The 20,025-nt window shown below is 45.4% G+C and overlaps 3 protein-coding genes across 4 annotated transcripts; 1 reads left to right on the forward strand and 2 right to left on the reverse strand.

Annotated features, from left to right (window-relative positions):
• Positions 1-1,628: 1,628 nt before the first annotated feature.
• On the forward strand, positions 1,629-3,258 carry LOC120670842 (protein transport protein Sec61 subunit gamma). Its single transcript, XM_039951045.1, has 3 exons — positions 1,629-1,857; positions 1,950-2,079; positions 3,037-3,258. Exons 1-2 carry the CDS (start codon positions 1,764-1,766, stop codon positions 2,063-2,065), a joined length of 210 nt encoding a protein of 69 aa, XP_039806979.1. The 5' UTR covers positions 1,629-1,763; the 3' UTR covers positions 2,066-2,079; positions 3,037-3,258.
• Positions 3,259-4,058: 800 nt separating this feature from the next.
• LOC120670919 (protein CYPRO4-like) lies at positions 4,059-6,922 on the reverse strand. The gene is made up of 2 exons (XM_039951145.1): positions 5,198-6,922; positions 4,059-4,552 (listed from the first exon to the last, which is right to left on the reverse strand). The coding sequence occupies exons 1-2, from the start codon at positions 6,857-6,859 to the stop codon at positions 4,271-4,273; spliced, it is 1,944 nt and encodes a 647-aa protein (XP_039807079.1). The 5' UTR covers positions 6,860-6,922; the 3' UTR covers positions 4,059-4,270.
• Positions 6,923-8,608: 1,686 nt separating this feature from the next.
• LOC120671008 (RING-H2 finger protein ATL56-like) lies at positions 8,609-10,780 on the reverse strand. 2 transcript variants are annotated; one of them, XM_039951256.1, is made up of 2 exons: positions 9,916-10,780; positions 8,609-8,859 (listed from the first exon to the last, which is right to left on the reverse strand). In XM_039951256.1, exon 1 carries the CDS (start codon positions 10,508-10,510, stop codon positions 9,956-9,958), a length of 555 nt encoding a protein of 184 aa, XP_039807190.1. In that variant the 5' UTR covers positions 10,511-10,780; the 3' UTR covers positions 8,609-8,859; positions 9,916-9,955. The 2 variants fall into 2 exon arrangements, with proteins under 2 accessions (XP_039807190.1, XP_039807260.1); XM_039951326.1 differs by having other exon boundaries at positions 8,609-8,869.
• Between the last annotated feature and the right edge of the window lie 9,245 nt (positions 10,781-20,025).

Consider the following 20,025-nt stretch of genomic DNA (forward strand, 5'->3'; position numbering starts at 1 on the left):
AATAAAACAACAACCCTGCATCAAACAACTCGACAACCACATGACGCATCACTCAAATACTCAAAGCAACAAACCACCACTTTTTGTATATATATATAACTTTGTTGTTACCTCATTGTGTGCTTTTTGGCAACCTCTTGGTGAATAAAATAGTTGCAGGATCTGATGCCGACACCATACATCAATCAATCCCATCACCGTTCCATAAACCACAAGTCGAAATGCTCTACCAAGTTCATGATTTTTCTGATAAAAACAGTAAAATTCCATCTGCCAGGAGCCAGGGCCTTCCATAAACCATAGAAAAAGGGTCAGTTTACCTACTTTATCATACTGGCATAAACGCAGCACAGAGATTTTTTTAGATTAAGGAAAAAAAACAACATCCGGCCTCAACATTCACAAGTGGCCTTGTTTACTTCCCCGTAAAAAATTTTACGCATCAATCACATCAATATTTGAACACATACATGACATGTTAAATGTAGACGAAAAAAAATTCAGTTTTCACATATTGCCTTAATTTGTGAGACGAATCTTTTGAGCCTAATTAGTCTGTGATTAGAAAATAAATTACTACAGTAAACACATGCTAATGGTGGATTAATTAGTCTTGATAAATTCATCTCGTAATTTACAGACGAGTTCTGTAATTAGTTTTGTGATTAGTCTATGCTTAATAATTCAAATGTGAAAAAGATTCCATTTCAAAAAAATTACCCATGACAACTAAACAAGGCCTAATGTCTACAACCATACTACAGCAGAAAATCTAATCTCTGCAAAAAGCTCCCGAGTTACAGATATTTCTTCTCTTTCATATATGGTACGTATACTGTCAGTATCTGAAGAATTGATGATGTTTCTTCCTACCACTAGCCAATCATTAGGTTCAGACGATTCGTCAACCCTGTTGAAAACCTGAAACTTGGAGCGCCTGCAGCACAATCAGGTTGACGCAACCATTTTGTTTGTGGTTTCAGTAACTGCTAACTGCAAAATGATTTTCGATGACCGATGGACCACCGGCAGGAGAAATGAATCTACCAAGATGGTGGATGGACCTCACTGCCGCGGTGCCACGAAACAGGCGCACACAAAAAGTGATCAGGCAGAGCCCTACGCAAAACAGCGATCTGAAGTTCTCAACACCCAGATGGGCAGCAAATCAGAGCCAGTTCAATTCAGAGGCCTTCTTTCGACAGCAGAAAATCTAATCTCTGCAAAAAAAAGTCCCGAATTACAAACACTTCTTTTTTAATTTAGCGAACATTTGGAATCAAGCAGTGCCAGAAGGGATTCCACTGCATGCAGTCATCGTCTTCCAATCCAATCCAATCCACCGTCAAAGTTGCTTCAGCACAAGAACTGTCAGTGTGTCAGGTCAAGCCTTTCGTATCAAAGTTCAAACGCAAATGGTGCTTCAGAGGAAGGGAGCAATCCAATTATCCAAAGTCAGCTGCTGCCAACAGTCTGTCTAGGGCCCGGTGGGTTGGATTGGTTAGGGCCCAATAAAATGGGCCTGTGCTATCCAGAAAAAATAGGCCCACTCCCAGTCCATCCAATCCAACAACCAATTCTCCAAAAAAAAAAGTTGTCAAAAAAAATTCTCAAAAAAACAACAACCCAACAACCATTAATTGGACGCTTTCACCTCGAGAAGGCAAATCACGCGCAAAGCCACCTCCGCGTCATCGTCGTCGTCTCCTCTCCTCTCCAAGCAAGCGAGGCGGCCTTGAGATCTCCTACTCCTCCGCGCCGCCATGGACGCCGTGGACTCGGTGGTCGACCCGCTCCGGGAGTTCGCCAAGGACAGCATCCGCCTCGTCAAGCGCTGCCACAAGCCCGACCGCAAGGGTAGCCGCCGAGCCCCAGATCCCCGACCCCCGTGCGCTGCTGGCTGCGAAAAATCTCGCCGGATCTGATGGGCTGGCTTTTGATGCGCGCAGAGTTCACCAAGGTGGCGGCGCGGACGGCGATCGGCTTCGTCGTCATGGGCTTCGTCGGCTTCTTCGTCAAGCTCATCTTCATCCCCATCAACAACATCATCGTCGGGTCAGGCTGATCCGGTCCCGGCAGGTATATACTTTGCGCCTCACGCCTCTCCCCGATCTGGTTTCTACCCGCCTTCGGTCAATTTTTTTGTGCCCCGTATGTGCTATTCGATGGATCTCTTAGAGCGATCGAACTCTGCTTAGAACGGTTTCAATTTCATATCGAGTCATGTGATTTGATCCCGCAGAGGTCGAATAAGGCTTGTGCTCGTACGTTCACCTGGTTGGCTCTTGTGCTACACAGTATGATTGGTCTGGAAGTTTTTTAGTCTCGAATCAGTACCTGTGTGGCCTTAAAATTCTCTCGTGATGTTCACTTGGTATTTGCTAAATTAGACGAGTTAACCTGATTTTTGACTATGGTTGTGTTCTGGCTCCAGAAAAAGATAACCAGTGATGATTCAGTCAAGCTAGATTTTGGAAGTTCTGATGTTAAATATGTAGCTGATGGTGATAAACAAAATGCTGTTTCTTTTAACATCCTGCAAACTTCTTCAGTTGCACTTCCAAAACACAGAAATTAAATGTGGAGTACTTGACTCTGCAATTCAAACTCTTAGCCAGCTGTTTTTAGCTAGATCATGTCAGCTGTAAGCTCAACAGGATGATCCTGCAAGTCTATGGTCTGCCTTGTAATGGTGATGTGCTTAACATTAGTTGTATGTACAATAACCAAATTGACCAGACTATTGGGTACCTCCTTCATAGATATGGGATTTTAGGAATCACAGGTTGCTCAATAGATTGATCATTCGTAAAGAAATATTGTTTCCCGCTTTTAGATCAACTGATGATATTTGTGTTATAGTGATTGGTGCTTTGTGCTATTACCTCCTAGCAAGCATAATGAAATGACAATCCATGGATTCACTTCATGTAATCATTCCCAAATTTCTTTTGCATTTGGGTTTTAGATGAACATAGTGTGTCCAATTGAGCATCATGACCAGTTCTAATGGTTATTTTGTTGCCTCTGCTGCAGGTGAGGGGCTGCAGGACCTGGCAATGGCAACAATACCTTGGAAGCAGTTTTCAGCCCTATATCGTAAACAATCATTTAGGCTTTCTTTTTGTTAAGGACTGCTCCCCCTGTTTTGTCTCGAAAGATTGTATTGGTACCCTTGAAACTCCTTTTGTAACCTGATACTGATTAGGCATTGGTGAGCTAACAGGTGACAAAATCCAATGGTTACAGTTTCCCTCACCTGTTTACCTTGTCTTCTTGGTTATGTTGTGGTTTGGCTCCGTTCCTGATTCCTTGCAGGTGGACGCTGTCTGTTCAGTGGTAGCAACCGTAACATGGTTGGTTTAACCAGGACAGGTTTGGATTTGTGAATTGCTTGCAGGTCTGGCCTTAATGTGCTGTTTGGTTGGCAAATCGCTATGAGCAAACGGTATCAGAAGACCCTGGCATTTTTTTACAATGTAACATAATACAAACTTTGTTTGGACGTGAAAATTTTGAGCGCCGCTGGAAAGGTGGGTAACGGGATGTGGAAAGGTTTGGATTTGTGAATTGCTTGCAGGTCTCTGACCTTAAGGTTCTGTTTGGTTGGCAAACCGCTATGAGCAAACGGTATCAGAAGACCCTGGCATTTGTTACACTGTAACAGAATACAAACTTTGTTTGGACGCGAGAAATTTGAGCGCCGCTGGAAAGGTGGGTAACGGGATGTGATACACCTCGCTTTCAGGGAAATCAACTTTGTATTGTACTGTAATCGCTTACCATGTTATCTGAATACATCGCATCCATACCAAACAAAATCTAACAGGAACGATTTCACGGTGTAAATGGATAGCATCCATTTTGTACCGAACCAAACATTACCTAAGTGGTACCATGCTTCGTTTAAACTTTAAAGGGTTCTGTTTGTCCATGTAATGTTCGTACATCTGAGCGAAAGGCCCACAAGGCCGCATATCACTACCGAGTGAATCGACCAACAATGAGCCACATTACAGATTTTACTCAGAGCAATATGTAAAAACAATTCGTCAGCATACATAGAATTCTCAATCTTCCAACAGACCATGAAAGATAGCCACCAAGCTTAACAGTTAAGTGTATCAAGAAAACAGATTAGATGGTCACCAAGCTCAACAGTCAAGTCTACCAAAAATAAACGAATTGAAAACAGGTTATCTGTAGGTTTACACGGCACAACATGCAAACCAACCGACCGAACCGGCCCCTACGAGGCAGCAGCACGGAGCTAGTGCCTGCTGGATATGCTGAAGGAAGAGACCTTCATGGGCGTGGCCACAACCAGTGGCGCCTCGGGGGAGTCGCTGATGGCGTACTTGTCGTGCATGAAACGACTGGCCACGATGGACTCGTCCTTCAGGATGACCTTGTAGCAGTAACAGCTTTTCAGGCCTTCCTGGTACTGGTAGCACTCGTGCTGGCTGTTCTTCACCTGCAGGAAGTTCCACACCACGCTGTACTTCCCCACTGTGGCCACAAGGTGCCGCTCCTGCTTCCCATTCTCCGTCACCTGGGCATGGATATCATAGCAGGTTATTCAAGATGTACCAGACACAGCAAGTTGTCACCAGCATACATTCAAGTTCATATCATACTAATAGTTTTAAAGAAGCTGAAACAAAATGCTCCACTGAACTGCATTCAAATGATACAAGGATGCATCATAAGCACATACTAGTAGTTTTAACAGTATGATACAGCATCACACTAATTTTCCAGCACACTTCATTTCCATGACAAGTGAAAATTGGTAATCATCATACTAGAAGGCAACACCCAACAAACATGCATTGGTCACAGCATCCTATAGTATGAAATATTTAACATAACAAATGACTGGCATACACAACTCTAAAACCCCAAAAGACATGTATTGAATGTCAGGGTGTGATTAAACAGGGGAAAAGGCCCAATCATTATAAGCAAAGGCCACACAATAGAACCTACCACCAATGTAAAGCTGAAGCATTTCGACATGATCTATACTCTTATAAATTGACAATTACAGGTCACTAAATATAGCAGAATAACAAATACTGTGGGTTCTGATCATGCACAGTATCAGAATGCTACCCAAGAAGTGCAATGACCATTTGTATAGTCAGTGGTAATCTGAACATAATTTCATAGTAAGAAAGTGGCAAGCTATACTCACCCAAGAGAACCTTCCCTCCCGGAATCTGTTATTTGCACCTGCGAGATGAGAGTCCAGTGGGTTGAGCTTCAGCAGCCTTGGAGCAGCAATTCTGTGACCCATTCTCCCACTAAATCCGGTCTTCTCCTTTCCATCCTTGTCAATGAAAATGGTGCATATTAGAATCAGGTATGTATCTGTTGTTCCCAAGATCCATTTTCCATCATAAGTCACATCTAGATGAGTAATTGGAGAACCCAGTCCTGGAAAGGCTGTCTTCGCCATCCTCATAGAACTCTTCGAATACAATCGGATCTTCCCATCCAATGATCCCACAACAATGGACCCATCACCAGTAGAAGCAAAACACTGAAAGTTTGTTCCCCGGGAAAACTGATGACCCTGGGTCCATTGCAATACTGGTGATTCAGTTGCAGTTGCAAGGTTCTGCACAATACCCCTCCGGTCCCTCATATCCCACCTGCACAACCGATTGTCATCCAGCCCCAAGAAGGTGGATTCCGACGGATCCATCTGAGCACCTTTGCTATCATTCGTAATATCCCTCATGTTAATGTCAGCTCCATCTTTCTCAAATTTCCATTCCGACACCACTTTCCCAGTCTCAATGTCGAGCTGATGAACACCCTTGGCATGAGGCTTCCCATCAGTGGCGGGGCTCATCAAGAGCATGTTCGTCTCTGCCCGCATCAGAAGCGCCTTCTTGGGAGTTGAGAAGTTCGTGCTCCCCCCAGAAAACTTCACAGACATCCCCTTGCCATGTATCCCATGTTCAAAATTCCTGACAACCTGAATTCCTGAATCTCCGACAAGGAAGCTGTTATCCAGCGCGCCAAGCGCAAGACTCTGAATCCCACTGCCCTCCTCAACCGGCTCCTCGAACTCCCTGAGATCCTCCATCAGTGGCTTCATTGCGGGGGTCCGCGGTGGCATCGGGCTGCGCTTGGGCCCCGGAGAAAACCCGTCGGTGGCATCCTCCCAAATGGACTCGTCACCATCCTCCGGGCGCGCCCACGCCGCGAAGTCCTTCCCGAACACCTTGGCACGGCCCTCATCGGTGGCGGCGACGCCGTAGCTGTTCTCGAACAGGCAACTGTGATACTTGGCGCAGAAATCACCGAAGCCGTCAGCGTGGAGGAACTTAAGGGCCCAGACGCCGTCAGCGACGAAGTCCACCCGGCGCTGCGCGGGGAAGGTCTTGAGCTGCAGCTCGGGCCCGACCCTTGCCCGGATCTTCGACCCCACGACGAGGCACCAGGGCCCGGAGGCGGGCGCGTCGTCGTCCTCGTCGTCGCCGGCGCGGACGAAGGATGCGGCGGCGAGGCGGTCGGAGACGATCCACTTGGCGGACGGGGAGGAGCCGCCGATGTGGAGGTACAGCTTGACGGCGTTAAGGGCCGCGGGGTTGGCGGTGGGGGCGAGTCCGGGGCTAGGGTTCGGGGAGATGGGCTCGTTGTACTTGAGGTGGAGGCTGCGGAGGTGGCGGTCGATGGCGTCGATGGAGGCGGGGGTTGCCGCGCCCGCGCCGCTGGCCGCCTTGGAGGAGGCGGAGGCCGGGGGCGGCGTGCCGTAGTCGGAGGAGTTGTCCGAGGCCCGGGACTCCGCGTCCTCCGAGTCGGAGTCGGAGAGGTCCAGATCCTCGCGGCTGTGCGAACCCCCCATGGCGGCGGCGGCGGCGGCGGGCGGCTAGGGTTTCGGCGAGGAGGTGTGGATGGGGGGGGGGGGGGGGGCGCGGAGCGGAGGAGGAGCGTGCGGGGATTTGAAATTTGGGGGCGGAGAGGGGAGGCCGAGGAAGGTGGAGATGGGGTTTTGCGTTGCGAGTGGGGAAGGAGATCTGGGAGACGAAATGATGAATACAATAGGAATTCCAATACGGAAGGCCAAACGGTACGCAGTTCAAACTGAGATCCGTAGGACCGTGACAGTGACACCCAAGTGCTTGATCTGAACTCAAGTGATTCAAAAGTTTCAAAGTGAATATGCAGCTCGAAATTCATAACAAGAATAATAGTTTCCCAGTTTTTTTTTAAAAAAAATGGGTGTTTATATTTTTTTCAAGTTTTGATATCTCAAATTACCAAATGAAAATTGTGAGAATTACACTGCTGCAGTCTCACAATCTATTACTACTGTTTGTCCAATGATCTGAAGACGGAAACTGAAAGTCGATGAACAGGACCACAATACTGCTGTTTTTTTCAAGTTTTGATACCTCAAATTACCAAATAAAAATGTGAGAATTATACTACTGCAGTCACACAATCTATTACTACTGTTTCGCCAATGATCTGAAGACGGAAATTAAAACTCTGACGAACAGGACCACGAGAAAAGAGAGAACGTTTGCAGGAGTTGGGTTCAGTACTTCAGTGGCCTACCCTGGTCTCGGCTGAAGCTGAAAAGAACCATAGCATGCCGAGATTTTTCCGCAGGTTAAATCGTAAGGATCCAACAAGATACCTCCGTCTGTTGCACTGTTGGTGCCATTGCCGCCACAGCATTGCTCACAAAAAGATTAATGACACTTCAGTGGAAAGCTCTTACCAAAGAGCTGCAAATCTCATTATCTTCTGAGACTTAGGAGCCAGGACAGTAACCTTCACATAACAAATCGCCGTGGGTTCAGGTCCATACAACTGAAGTTGCCGGGATGGGTACTGCCGAACTGCACAATGCAGCCGAGAGTTACACTTTTTACAACAGTATAAAAGGCTGCAAAATCAATGGCTATGTCTGAAGACGACTGCTAACCATTACCATTAGTTGCCCAAAAGTAAAAAAGAAAGAAAGAAAAAAATCGATGTGTTTTGGGATATGGAGAGACCCTTCTGAAGGTCTTCGGGCTGAAACTGAAAACATCTGGTAGCTGGTCATCAGCTCAGCAAGCGCTGAAAAGTGGCAAGTAATCTCTTTTTTTGGAGAGGCAGTCTAATGTTTTGAGACGGAATGAAAAGAGGTTGCTGCATAAATGGTGCCGGACTTATCAAAATAAGCGTTGCTGCCGTCCCCACCCCCGTCCTGCGCCACCGTACCGGGAGAGGTGAAGAAGTGCGCCGTGCGCGTGCTGTGGTTGATGCAGACGTTTGCATTGCAGCTAGCTAGCCCATTACTTCCGCATCAGCGCACTGATTTTTCCACCGCTACGCTTGCTGACCTGTGCACATGTGTGGAATTCGCCGCTGCTGACTGCTGACCCGTTCGACCGGATTCAACAATGAACACTGGACTTGCTGTTCGACTCGGCGTGCGAATCCAGCACGAGGCAAGAAAGTTTGAACACTCCGGCTCATCGTTTGATCCCAGCCTCTACTCTCCAAAAGTGAGGCTGCCGTCGCCGGCCACTGCCGAGAACCAGAAAACACTTTTCTGCCTGCGATTGCCGGGAAGGCATCACTCACAGAAGACCAATGATGAGTAAGAGGGAAATTATTGGCAAATCACACAATCATTATCGCCCGAGACTTGGATCAGCAACCTCCACAAATGCTAACAACCAATCGGTAGTCGTTCGGGTTTCAGAGTTCAGACAATGAAGTTGCAGGGAAGGGGCCTCCATGGTGGCTGCAACAGCAACAGCCAACAGTAGCCCAGTTGCCCACTGCAGCTGGGAGTTGCTCTCCACTTTCCCTAAGGCTGCAAGCCTTCATCGTTGATGGTTATGTCTGAAGAAGACTGTTAACAGTTAGTTACTCAATAGCAGAAAATTCAATGTGTTCTACAATATGGGCAGTCCCTTTCGAAGGCTAGTTTTCAGTACTGAGAGCCTAAAAAAAATCTCCCTCTCACAAAGAAACAATACATGCATAAACGATGCCTGATTTATCTTATATATATGGGCGATTAACAGGACAGGATTAGATGCAGAATGCTAGTTCCTAGCTCCTAGCAACATTCAGAAGAGATGCTGTGTAACCAGAACTGCAATATTGCTGGTACTATGAAAGCAAAACGCATGGAGTCAACAACTTAAAAAAATGGTCTTCTCAAGGGAGTACGGCGAGTTTTTTATCTACGCGGAATTCAGAATCAGCTGACACTAGGTTTGTTGCATTAGGATAAGTTTCAGTGGACTGAAAACAATCCATATTCATCCATCGTGCTGAAGCTGAACCGTAGTCTCAAGGTAGCGCAAAATCCACATATCGTGTTCAGCTGGCTGGTGCTGATTTTTTGTGAGAGAAAAGTACTGCTGGCTGGTTGGTGCTGGTTTTGTGTGTGAGAGAAATATTGTTGGCTGGATGTGTAGACGACCAAAAGAGGAAAAGAAAAAGCAGTTAGCGGCTGGAAATAAATGGGTCAAGAATATGAATGCTCGGTGCCTCGGTTCAAGTACCTGGCTGTGCAACTAAATTTGGAGTTATCCAGAGGTGCCAATAATATCGTCAGTATCCATCTTTCTACATCACTACGATATTGTTTCACAGGAGAGGAGGAGAAGGATCACATCATTCAAATTCTATTTGTTAAGTACAGTACTGGATGTTGCGGCAAACCAATCCTCATGCATCAGAATTCACAAGTTGCACTATAACACAGAGCATGGAATTCCCGATACTGTAAACTTCACATCGAAAATTTCTTAGAAACGGTAATCTTTTATAGGTTCATTTCCTTTTCTGCATCTCTCTTTACAAAAGCAGAAACTTTCTGGAGCTATCAATCACTACACGGCACGGCACATAGCACGCACTCTGTCGAGCACCGAACGAGAACCAAACCTGTATGGTGTATTGCCCACGCGTGGGCAGGATCGCGGCATCATCTCGCCGAGACGGCGACGGCGACGCGGCAGACGGGGCAGGCGGGCGACCTGGCGAGCCACCGGTCGACGCAGGCGGCGTGGAACGCGTGCCGGCAGGCCGGCATCGCGCGCCACCGCTCCCCGGCGCACGCGGCCTCGAGGCACACGGCGCACTGGGATGGGGCCCCGTCGCCGTCGCGCGGCGGGGAGGGGAAGGCGAAGGTCGGGAGGCGGCGGAGGTCGGCGGGCGAGAGCCCCGCGCGGAGCGGCGGCGACGGCGGGCCGCGCGGCGGGACGCGGTAGCGGCTGCCGCGGTGGTGGCGGAAGGCGCGCGCGGCGACGACGAGGACGAGGAGGAGCACGGCGGACGCGGCGGCGAAGAGGAGGAAGATCGCGACCGCGGCCGCCATCACCGCCGCCCGCACGCCGAGGGACAGGACGCGCGCGCCGGCTCCCTGGGCCCGGGGCCCGGGGCGCCCGCGCTTGGCGACGTCCCGATCATGCAGAGGGGGCAGCGCGGGCGCGGCGGGGGCGGCGAGCTCGCGCGCGCCGGCCGGGGCGGGCGGGGCCATTTCGGATGAGGCCGGCGGCGTCCGCGGCGCGGCTCGCCGGAGCACGGGCTCGGCGGCGTGGGGTTGGAATATCCGGCGGGGGAAGATTTTTGGGGATCGGTGGGCACCCGGGAATTGGAGGGGGGCTCCTCCCTTCTCCTATCTTGAGCTTTTTGGCGGGCGGGTCGGCGTGAGGGCAAACGGCTTTTGTAAGCAACCAGGAGGAAATTAAATGCAAGTCAAATGAGTTGCTATCTGGTCTTCCTTCGGACCATATGGCTCGGGAGGGGCTTCATGCGAACGTGTTGAGTACGTAGTGGTTGCTGTCATTTTGTGATTATAAGGCACTTAAAACAACGATGTCTCATCTGGGATTCAAGGATTTTTGGATGCGTGTGGACTGAAACGACGAATGAGCCTAACAGAATTTTCTTTTGTCATGCTACTGATTTAGTGAGATCGTATAAACATTTTAAATGTGTCAAGTTTGCGGGAAAGAAAAAATTACTCCTGTTCGAAATTGTTTTATGTATCTATATTTTTATTTACATGTCGTATTAGATTTATTATAAGTTAGATTTATTTTGTGTGAGCCTAAAAGTGTGGGAGGTCTAGGGATTACAAATTTGGATGTCCATAATTCATGTTGTTGAGTAAGTGGCTATTCAAGTTGATGAATGAGGATGGTATATGGCAAACTCTCCTTAAGAGGAAGTACTTGGGTACCAAGACTTTGTCACATGTGACAAAACAGCCGGGTGACTCTCAATTCTGGTCTGGCCTGATGGAGATAAAGGATCAGTTTTTTGAAAAAGGAAGGTTTGTGGTTCAAAATGGGCAGCAAACAAGATTCTGGGAAGACTTGTGGATCGGTCATGAACCGTTGAGGCAGTAGTATCCCAGCTTATATGCAATTGTTAGAAAAATCAATCCATTGCTAGTGTTCTTAGGGCAAGGCCACTGAATATTTCTTTCAGGAGAGCCTTGGTGGGTGATAAACTGAGATTGTGGATACAGTTAGTTTCTTTGGTGATGAACACAGTACTAACAGATAGTAATGACACTTTTGTGTGGGGTTTGACTAGGAACTCTAACTTCACGGTCAAGTCCATGTATAATGATTTGATGCAAACTAACAGGATACCTGATAATTGCATTGGATGGAAATTGAGGATACCACTGAAGATAAAGATTTTCATGTGGTACTTTAGGAGAGGGGTGCTCTTAACAAAGGATAACTTAGCAAAAAGAAATTAAAAAGGGGACATAAAGTGTTGCTTTTGTGATAAGAATGAAACAATACAACATCTATTTTTTGAAGCCATGTGGCAAAATTTGCTTGGAATGCTGTCTTCTTTACCTTTGGAATTCAACCACCTACTAGTGTATCACATTTGTTGGGTTCTTGGCTGGGAGGGTTTTCTCTAAAACTTAGAAAACAAATGCTAGTAGGAGTAGCAGCTTTATGCTGGGCTTTGTGGTTGAATAGAAATGATGCAGTGTTCAATCGAAAACTTCCTAACTCGTATTTGCAGGGTTTTTTTTTCAGGGGGACTTATTGGACCAGATTCTGGTCGCAGCTGTCTAAGAAGAGAAAGATCTTTTGAAGAATGTCTGTCGACAGCTAGAAGGAAGAGTGTTGGAGCTGTTTGCTAGAAGAGGGTGGAACTTCAGAAATCGTTTGGCCTGTTAAAGGGAGGCAAGTTGAGCTGGTTTTGGGGTGGTGAGCTGGTTATTGGGTAGCCTGTGTACTGCTCTTTAAGCAGTGTTAAACTTTGCTCGATTAACTTTGTTCGGTCTTAGAGTGTTGGTGTGTGTGCCTCTACAGTTTGTGTGCTGTTAGACTTTGGTCGGTCTTGTGTGGTTTTCTTGGGTTGGTTTTGGTTTGTTGGCGTGAGCCTAAGCAGCCTGCGAGCTGATGTCTTGTATTGGCTATGGACCATCGCTTGCGATGTGTTGAGGCCGGATTTTCCTTATTCTAAAAAAAAGTTAAATTTAATCAACTTTGATCAAAATTTTGAATAAGTTTAGAATAATTTGTAACGTTTTAGATATCCGTTAACATAACTAAGTTTGGGACTCAGAGCCCCCGCGGCACACGGCAGCGGCGATGGCATCACCTTCACCTGCCGGCTGCTGGCCCGCGGCGCCGCGCTGTCCCCGTTGGCCGTTGGCCAGCACGGGAGTAGGATTCGACAGCAAAGGCTTCCAAGAATGGTGTGGGGGGTATATTCGGGCACTAAGATTTTTTTTTTAATTGGGGGCGTTTTGGCAGTGTTCGGCTAAGCTGACTAAGATAGAGCTGCGGCTCTCTCTCTCTCTCTCTCGGCATAAAAGAGCAAAAGAAAAGAAAAGAAATATATATATATCCGTTCGGATTAATAAGACTTGGAAGAGGCTTCAAGGAACGTGCTGTTTGTAGTGGGTTATAAAAAATATGTCACTGATTTCAGTGACGGGTTCAATAGGAGGCGTCATTGATGTCTCTCATTAGTGATGCGTGTCAACTGGACGCGTCACCAATATCCCACATCAGTGTCGAGAGTAAATGAACCGTCACTTGCCATTATTAATGACAATTTTTTTCGCATCAGTGACCGGAACTTTAGGCTAATTCCAGTGCGAATTTTATAGAGGTTTCATGCGTATTAAATACAGTGATACATTAACAATTGTGATGACATGGCAAGGTAATTATGAAGAAAGAGAGGGAAGGAGTTTCATCAGGATGAAATTATGTATACATTGTTTCCAAGAGTATGAAACTTGTTGACACTTGCATTGGGTGCTATAGAGTTTCGTTTCATGCACTTGTGCCCAATCGCATGCCTCACAATTAAATGCTATGGCTAGTTTATAAAATCGTGAAATGATACTTTGCATTGAGAGATCTTGTTTCATTCACCAACTCTAATGCACTTATATGACATGACACTCTATGAAACCGTGCAATGGAATCTTGCACTGAAAATAGCCTTAGTGATGTGAAAATTTGTTTATCACTAATTAATTTCTAGAGCCATTACTAATAGGGTTTTGATTAGAACTGGACGAAAAACTCGTAGCTCGTTAGCTCACTCGACTCAACTTATTATGTTTTTTCTAATGAGTTGAGCTGGCATTTTTGCTCGTTAGTATAATGAGCCATCTCGAGCTGGCTTGTGAGCAATTCGCGAGCTTAACGAGCCGTGAAGCACAACCAGCCCAACAGGTTGCACGCAATGCCTAGTTAGCCAAAACACAGCCCAACTCTTCAATGGCCTTGTCGACTCAACAACCCTAGCCCAATCCACTCGCAAGTCGCGACTATAGCATCCATTCGCCTCTTGCTCCGTCGGTCTCATCTCTGCCTATCTCACCCTCGCGCCACCCACATCAAACAACAATTAGCTGCCATGGAGTTGGAGCCGAAATACCGGTCAAATCCGCATCGCACGGCCCACGCTGGACAACGGCGATTCTAGCTGCTAATCCCTCGGCGGTTGGCGCGGGTACATGGAGATGCTGTGGAGCAGCACCAAGCGCTGTCAGGTGCCGTCGCACGGGCATCAACCCGGCCTCTCGTAGTCTCCTTCAGAGGTTTTTTTTTTTGGAGGAACTAGTCTCCTTCAGAGGTTGGTCAGCACGATAACACCTCCCGTCTCCATGCTTGCTTCTCCATTTTACTTGCCTTTTTTTTTTTTTGAAATACTTCTCTCCCTTGAGCTATGTAACTCTTGGTGCAGATGTCGTATGTGAATTGAAAAGAGAATGTATGCAATTGGCCATCATTATTCATTGCAATTCACATCTATGCCTATTTGCTTTATGTTTGTTTCACTTGGCTCCTGAACTGGAATGAGCTGCTTGAGATTTTAACGAGCCAAGCCGAGTACAACTTTTTGCTCGTTAGGTTAACAAGCCAGCTCGTTAAGAAAACGAGTCAGAGCGAGCCGAGCTGTTCATTATCCAGCCCTAGTTTTAACGTAGTGACACCCGATACGGGAGCAACAAGTTTGGTGAGGTACTCTTCCAAGCTAAGAGAGATTCACAACGTTTTTGGTACAACACATGATGTGGTGCGCATAGTATATCCAAAGGTGGAGCATAAAGATTGACAAAAAGAGAGAAATCAGGGTTTACCCATCCAAATAAATATGGAATTATTTTGAGAATCCTGAATGCAACGGTCTTTACAAAGAGACGATGTCTACATTTGCAACGTATCATTAGAATTTACGTGACAGAGATGAAAAGCGTAATGCAAGGCAAGTGTACTTTTGGTTGTAGTACTAATTTTGGCTTCAAATATGTGGTTTATGAAGCTATGAACACATATATTACCAAGTGAAGGAATCAATAGTTTCATTGGAATTTATTCCGGGGAGTCTGAAGCTCAGGTGCCTTGAGTTCTCATATGCATGTAGACTCGCTGTTCTTTTTCTAAAAGAATATGGTGAATCGGTAGAGTGTTGAGGTTGCAACATGATGAGTATGGAAACAGTGCTAGCCCTACATTCAGTAGATGGTGTAAGTTTGACTTACTGTATTATATTAGGAAAACTATTATATTATATTAGGGCAAATTTGCGGGCGGAATGGGGAGCTGGCACCGAAGCTACCTATAGATGAGGAGCCACAGGTGAACCCCGCGTCAAGGTGTGGCTGTAGGTAGGACAGTGGCTCGTATGATGTGCGTATGTCTTCAATTCGATCGATTTCATATTCAAACTAAGACGACGTTGTACATATATATAATGATTTTTGGATAATTTACTTCGAAGAAACTGCTAGGCTAGCAATATAATCTTCTCTTTCTCACCCTCATCGACGAACGCCCACTGGTTCTAGTCCTCCTCCTCCATCTCCATCCACTCCGGAGACACGGGTTCTGTGTTGTAGAATGTTTGGTGTAGAGCGGCTAGAGCAAGGGTGAACCTAGCCAACATATGAACAGATGGCTTACCTCCTTTCTCTTATTCTTCCTACCATTCTTCTTCATTCTTTCTTTTCAAAAATAAAGGGGAGGCAAGTGTATCCTTTGATCTTGAGGATGTAAGGGGGCTTGAGCCCCCTCCCCCCTAGCCCCTGGCCCCTGTAGATCCGCCACTTTATAGCTTGTCATGTTAGCAGTCTGCTGCTCCTCTCCTACTACCAAATTGGCATTCGACATACTATGGTCCATATCTAATCCTTCTGTGTTCCTGATAGCACCGCCGAATCAACAGTGAAAGAAAAAAAAAGCAAAACCAACAATGCACATTCCGCATATAAGCCAAAGGCCCAACTGGTTCTTCGATTTATCTACTACGGGTATACGGCAGTAGAACTCTATTGCCAGCAAGTGACGCATTAGGGAAGGCTTAGGGGGTACCCATTAATCTTGGGGGGAGGGGGGCACGGGTACCCATTTCGATTTATCTACTACAGGTCTAGGTGCCAGCATGTGATGCGTGGAGGGGAGGCTTATGGGGGTATCCATTGAACTTAGGGAAGTAGGACGGCTTGAGCCCCTAGCCCCCCTTCAGATCCACCACTTAGAGTCTGCCGTCACGTCAGCAGTCTGCTGCTGCCAAATTGGCATCTGACATACTCGTAGTGGTCCCTACCTGATCCTCCTACATTATTCCTGATATCACCGCAAAACCCACAGTGCCAGAAGGATTGGTTGCGAAAGGGGGGGAATCGATTTTCCCTGCAGTGGGATTGGTTGCCGGGTCATCAGTGACGACCGCGGCTGTTTCGGTCTACCATGCCAGCGAAGATGGCCGATGTTCTAGCACTCGTTTCTTCGTGTACGAGAGGTCCGCAGCTTGTCGGCTGTGCCTGGTCGTATGCTTGGGTCTTCACTGTGTCGTGGTCGTACCGCTGCATCTTCTCGTTTCTGCAAGCTCTGGCAGAAGGAGAACCGAGGGATGCTGATCTGGAACATGGAGGTGGGGAAACAGACGAGCAGGATCGTGGAGCTGGGGAAGATGAACAGTAGTTCTAGGGACTCAGTTGTAATTTTTTTTTCTCTGCGGTTCTGTTTGTAAATGGGGAGATGCACTGCACTGTTGTTTAATACAGCTTCCCTTTCGCAAAAAGAAACACACACAGTGCCAGAAAGTTAGCAATGACCACAATACACGTTCCGCAAGCGGAGCGGCAGAGCAGAGCCCCCGCGGCACACGGCGAGGGCGATGGCTTCACCTTCACCCGCCGGCTGCTGGCCAGCGCTGTCCCCGTTTGGCCGTTGGCCTTGGCCAGCATGGGGGTAGGATTCGACGGCAAAGGCTTCCAGGATGGAGAATGGTGTGGGGGGTATATTCGGGCACCAGAGTTTTAATTAGGGGATCAGGAGGGGCGGCAGTCCGGAGTCTCTCTCGGCACAAAGAGAACAAAAGAAAACGAAAGAAAAACCAAGTCAAAGTTGTCCCTTTTTCTCTCTTTATTTATAGGGTCTCTTATTTATATCCCTTTGGATTAATAAGACTTGGAAGAGGCTTAAGGGGACGACTGTTTGAAGTGGATTTACGATTGGGACAGCTGAAAAAGCAATGGAGCCCTAGGGAATACGGGGATTTATTTTCTTCTCCAGGCAGGCATGACAGGCTATTTGACCGCCTAATCCACATCATTATAAATGCAAATCGATTGCTACGCTAGGGATTCTGTCGGCAATCCATGTGAACATAAATGGCTAGTGAATTTATTTCCCTTATTACCCCCCATTTACGAACCCGATACTTGTTCTGCGGTCGACCGGGCGGAGTGCTCCGCGCGGTTGACGCGCTCCCCCGTACACATGGGTCAGTGGGCCACGCACGGCAGTTATATCCCACGTCGTTTCCTTCGTAGCTCCACTCTCATCTCTTTTTTCCCCTAACTTTTATATGTTCTGATTTAAAAAAAACTTTTATGTGTTCTAATTTTATCTTCAACTTTTTTATTTTTATCTTAGTTCTGACATATTAGCTGGGCTGCCTATCGTGATTACATACGTGAGCTAGATAATATGCAACTAGCGACCTATTAGCCGCAGCAGCATGTGGCCGCTGGCCGCGTGATTAACACACGGTGTTTGCTACCTAAAAGCTGAGGTGCATCTTTTTATTACTGGTTTTCTTTTCTTTCTTTTGGGTTCTAATTTTCCTTTTTTCTTTTTTCTTTCTATTTTATTTTTCTTTTTTCCTTTGTATATTAACTTCTTTTAGTTGAACACAGTAGCTCATGTGGTGCTGGATGATGGGATTTTTGTTACTAACATTGTGGGTCCAATACAACCTGCTAGGTTGCTACGGAGTTTGCTTCCTAATATTTCTGCTAACGGACTAGTGAGTAGCTAGGATGGCAGAGAGACAGTACAACTCTTTGTACTATATATTCATACCACTAAATTTTTATGTACAATTTTCTTTCCATCGTTATTTTTTTCTCATTCTATTATTTTATTCTAAGCCTACATTTATAAAAATTATGTCTTTTTCTCCATTTATTTATACTTATTTTCCTTTTGTATTCTTATCTTAATTTATCCTTTTCCTTTTAAACTAGTTTTTACTTTTTTGTTCTCGTGTATTCTTATTCTATTCTATATTTTCTTTCTTTGATTTTATTCCATTCTTTTTACCTATTCTTCTTATATTTCTTTGATACGTTTCTATTACTCTCAGTCATAATATAAAAATTCGAGGTGTATAATTTATTTGTTCACTCTATAGATTAAATTGTTCTGCCATGTTAGCTCATTTGTTCGTGATGTTTAATATTTTGTTCATTCTACAATATTATTTGTTCGTTATGTGTAAAAAATTTGTTCGTAAAAATAATTATTTGTTCGTGTTGTTAAATTATTTGTTCCTAGTATTCGAAACTAATTATTTAGTATTAAAGGAAATGATTTTTTAAAAAAAATATTGTGCAAATATAGGCTAGTGTAGTCTTATTTTGAAGATCTTGTCATGAAAAAAATAATGATGAAATCCAAATTTAATATAGATGCTCGGTTTAATATTTATAGCTTTTTTTATTTCCCAAATCTGTGTGCATGTGGCTAACGTGAGCATCTTATTTTTTTCCTGCATGCATGTATCCTTTGATTAGCTGGCAATATGCCCATCACAACAGTTAAACCATCTAATGGGCCGGCCCAAATCAATATTCTACAAAATAATTACTGTTGGAGCCCTTCAGGTGATGGGTTGTGAAACCATTACCCGAAGTGATAGTCGCGCCCGAGATCCGCCTCCCAATCCGCACACGAAGTGATGCATAGTCTCGCCCGAGATCCACCTCCCAATCCGGGGGCGGCGCCTGAACACTGAAGCTTTTCCCATGCCGCAGGCCCGCAGCGCCCCAGGCCCGCCTGTTTTCGGGGGTCTTTTTCATTTTTATATTTAAAAAAACAAAATTTCAAAAATATATGTCGAATAGGGAAATTTTCAAAAATGGGTTCCTGTCGCCCCCCTAATAGGCGACAGGGTGCCTGTCGCCCCATCCAGTGGGCGACAGGAAATAAATGTAAAAAAAATTATATTTAGGTCCTGGCACTCAGGGCGCATTAAACAGTGAACTTGTAAAATCGATATAAAATCGTAGAAAAATCGAAAAAATACAAACTCAATTGTTCTGGATTCTATGAAATAATATCTACAACTTTTGTTACATAAAGTTTTTCATTTGATCAATGTATCTAAATCAAAAAAATAGTTCTTATACCTAGAAAAATATAAAATAATTCATTTGGTCTAGTTGTGCTTATCTAAAATTTACCAAACTTTTTTTATAGCTCTTAGGAAATAAAATAATAGTACTGTAAAAATTATGGCTTCTAATACTCAGTATAGCAGCATGAATAAATAACCCATTTAAACTAGACATATTGCAAGATCTAATTTAAAAACTTATTCTAGAAATGTTTTCTGGGCCTACTAATTTTGTACAAGTATATGCTCACCATATGCAACACTCTGGCCAAAAATGACATGCATCCAAAGGATGGATCTTGAGATTTAAATAAAAGTGTATTAAACTAATATTTAAAATAAAGAAAAATACATTAATCAAATGAAAAACTTATGTAACAAAAGTTGTAGATCCGTTTCCCGGCCTCATGTGGCCCGCGCGTACCGTGTTGACTTGATTGCGGGCCTTAGGCTGCACGGGCATCAAGAGATTTTCGCGTGTGCTCGACACGACACGATGCAGTAGTGATCTTGGGTGTGTGTAGATGCCCCATACCTCTAAAATTCAAATTTTCCATCACATCTCCATCACATCGAAACATTAAATATAGCAAATGATCCATGCATGTAGTATTAAATGTATGTAAATAAAAAAACTAATTGTATAGTTTTGATGTACGTTGCGAGACGAATCTTTTGAGCCTAGTTAGATCATGGTAGGACAATATTTACCACAAACAAACAAAAAGTGCTATAATATACTACAATGTCCGATGTGACTTTTTCTACCATTTTTCCAGGGATCTAAACACAGCCCTTGTTGCCGAGCTGGAGCCTGGAGGTTTGCGCAAGGCAGCAAGAAAATGTCAAGACGTTTTAGCCCTTTTATTC

Source organism: Panicum virgatum, chromosome 1K, assembly GCF_016808335.1.
Source record: "Panicum virgatum strain AP13 chromosome 1K, P.virgatum_v5, whole genome shotgun sequence".
Taxonomy (NCBI): Eukaryota; Viridiplantae; Streptophyta; class Magnoliopsida; order Poales; family Poaceae; genus Panicum; species Panicum virgatum.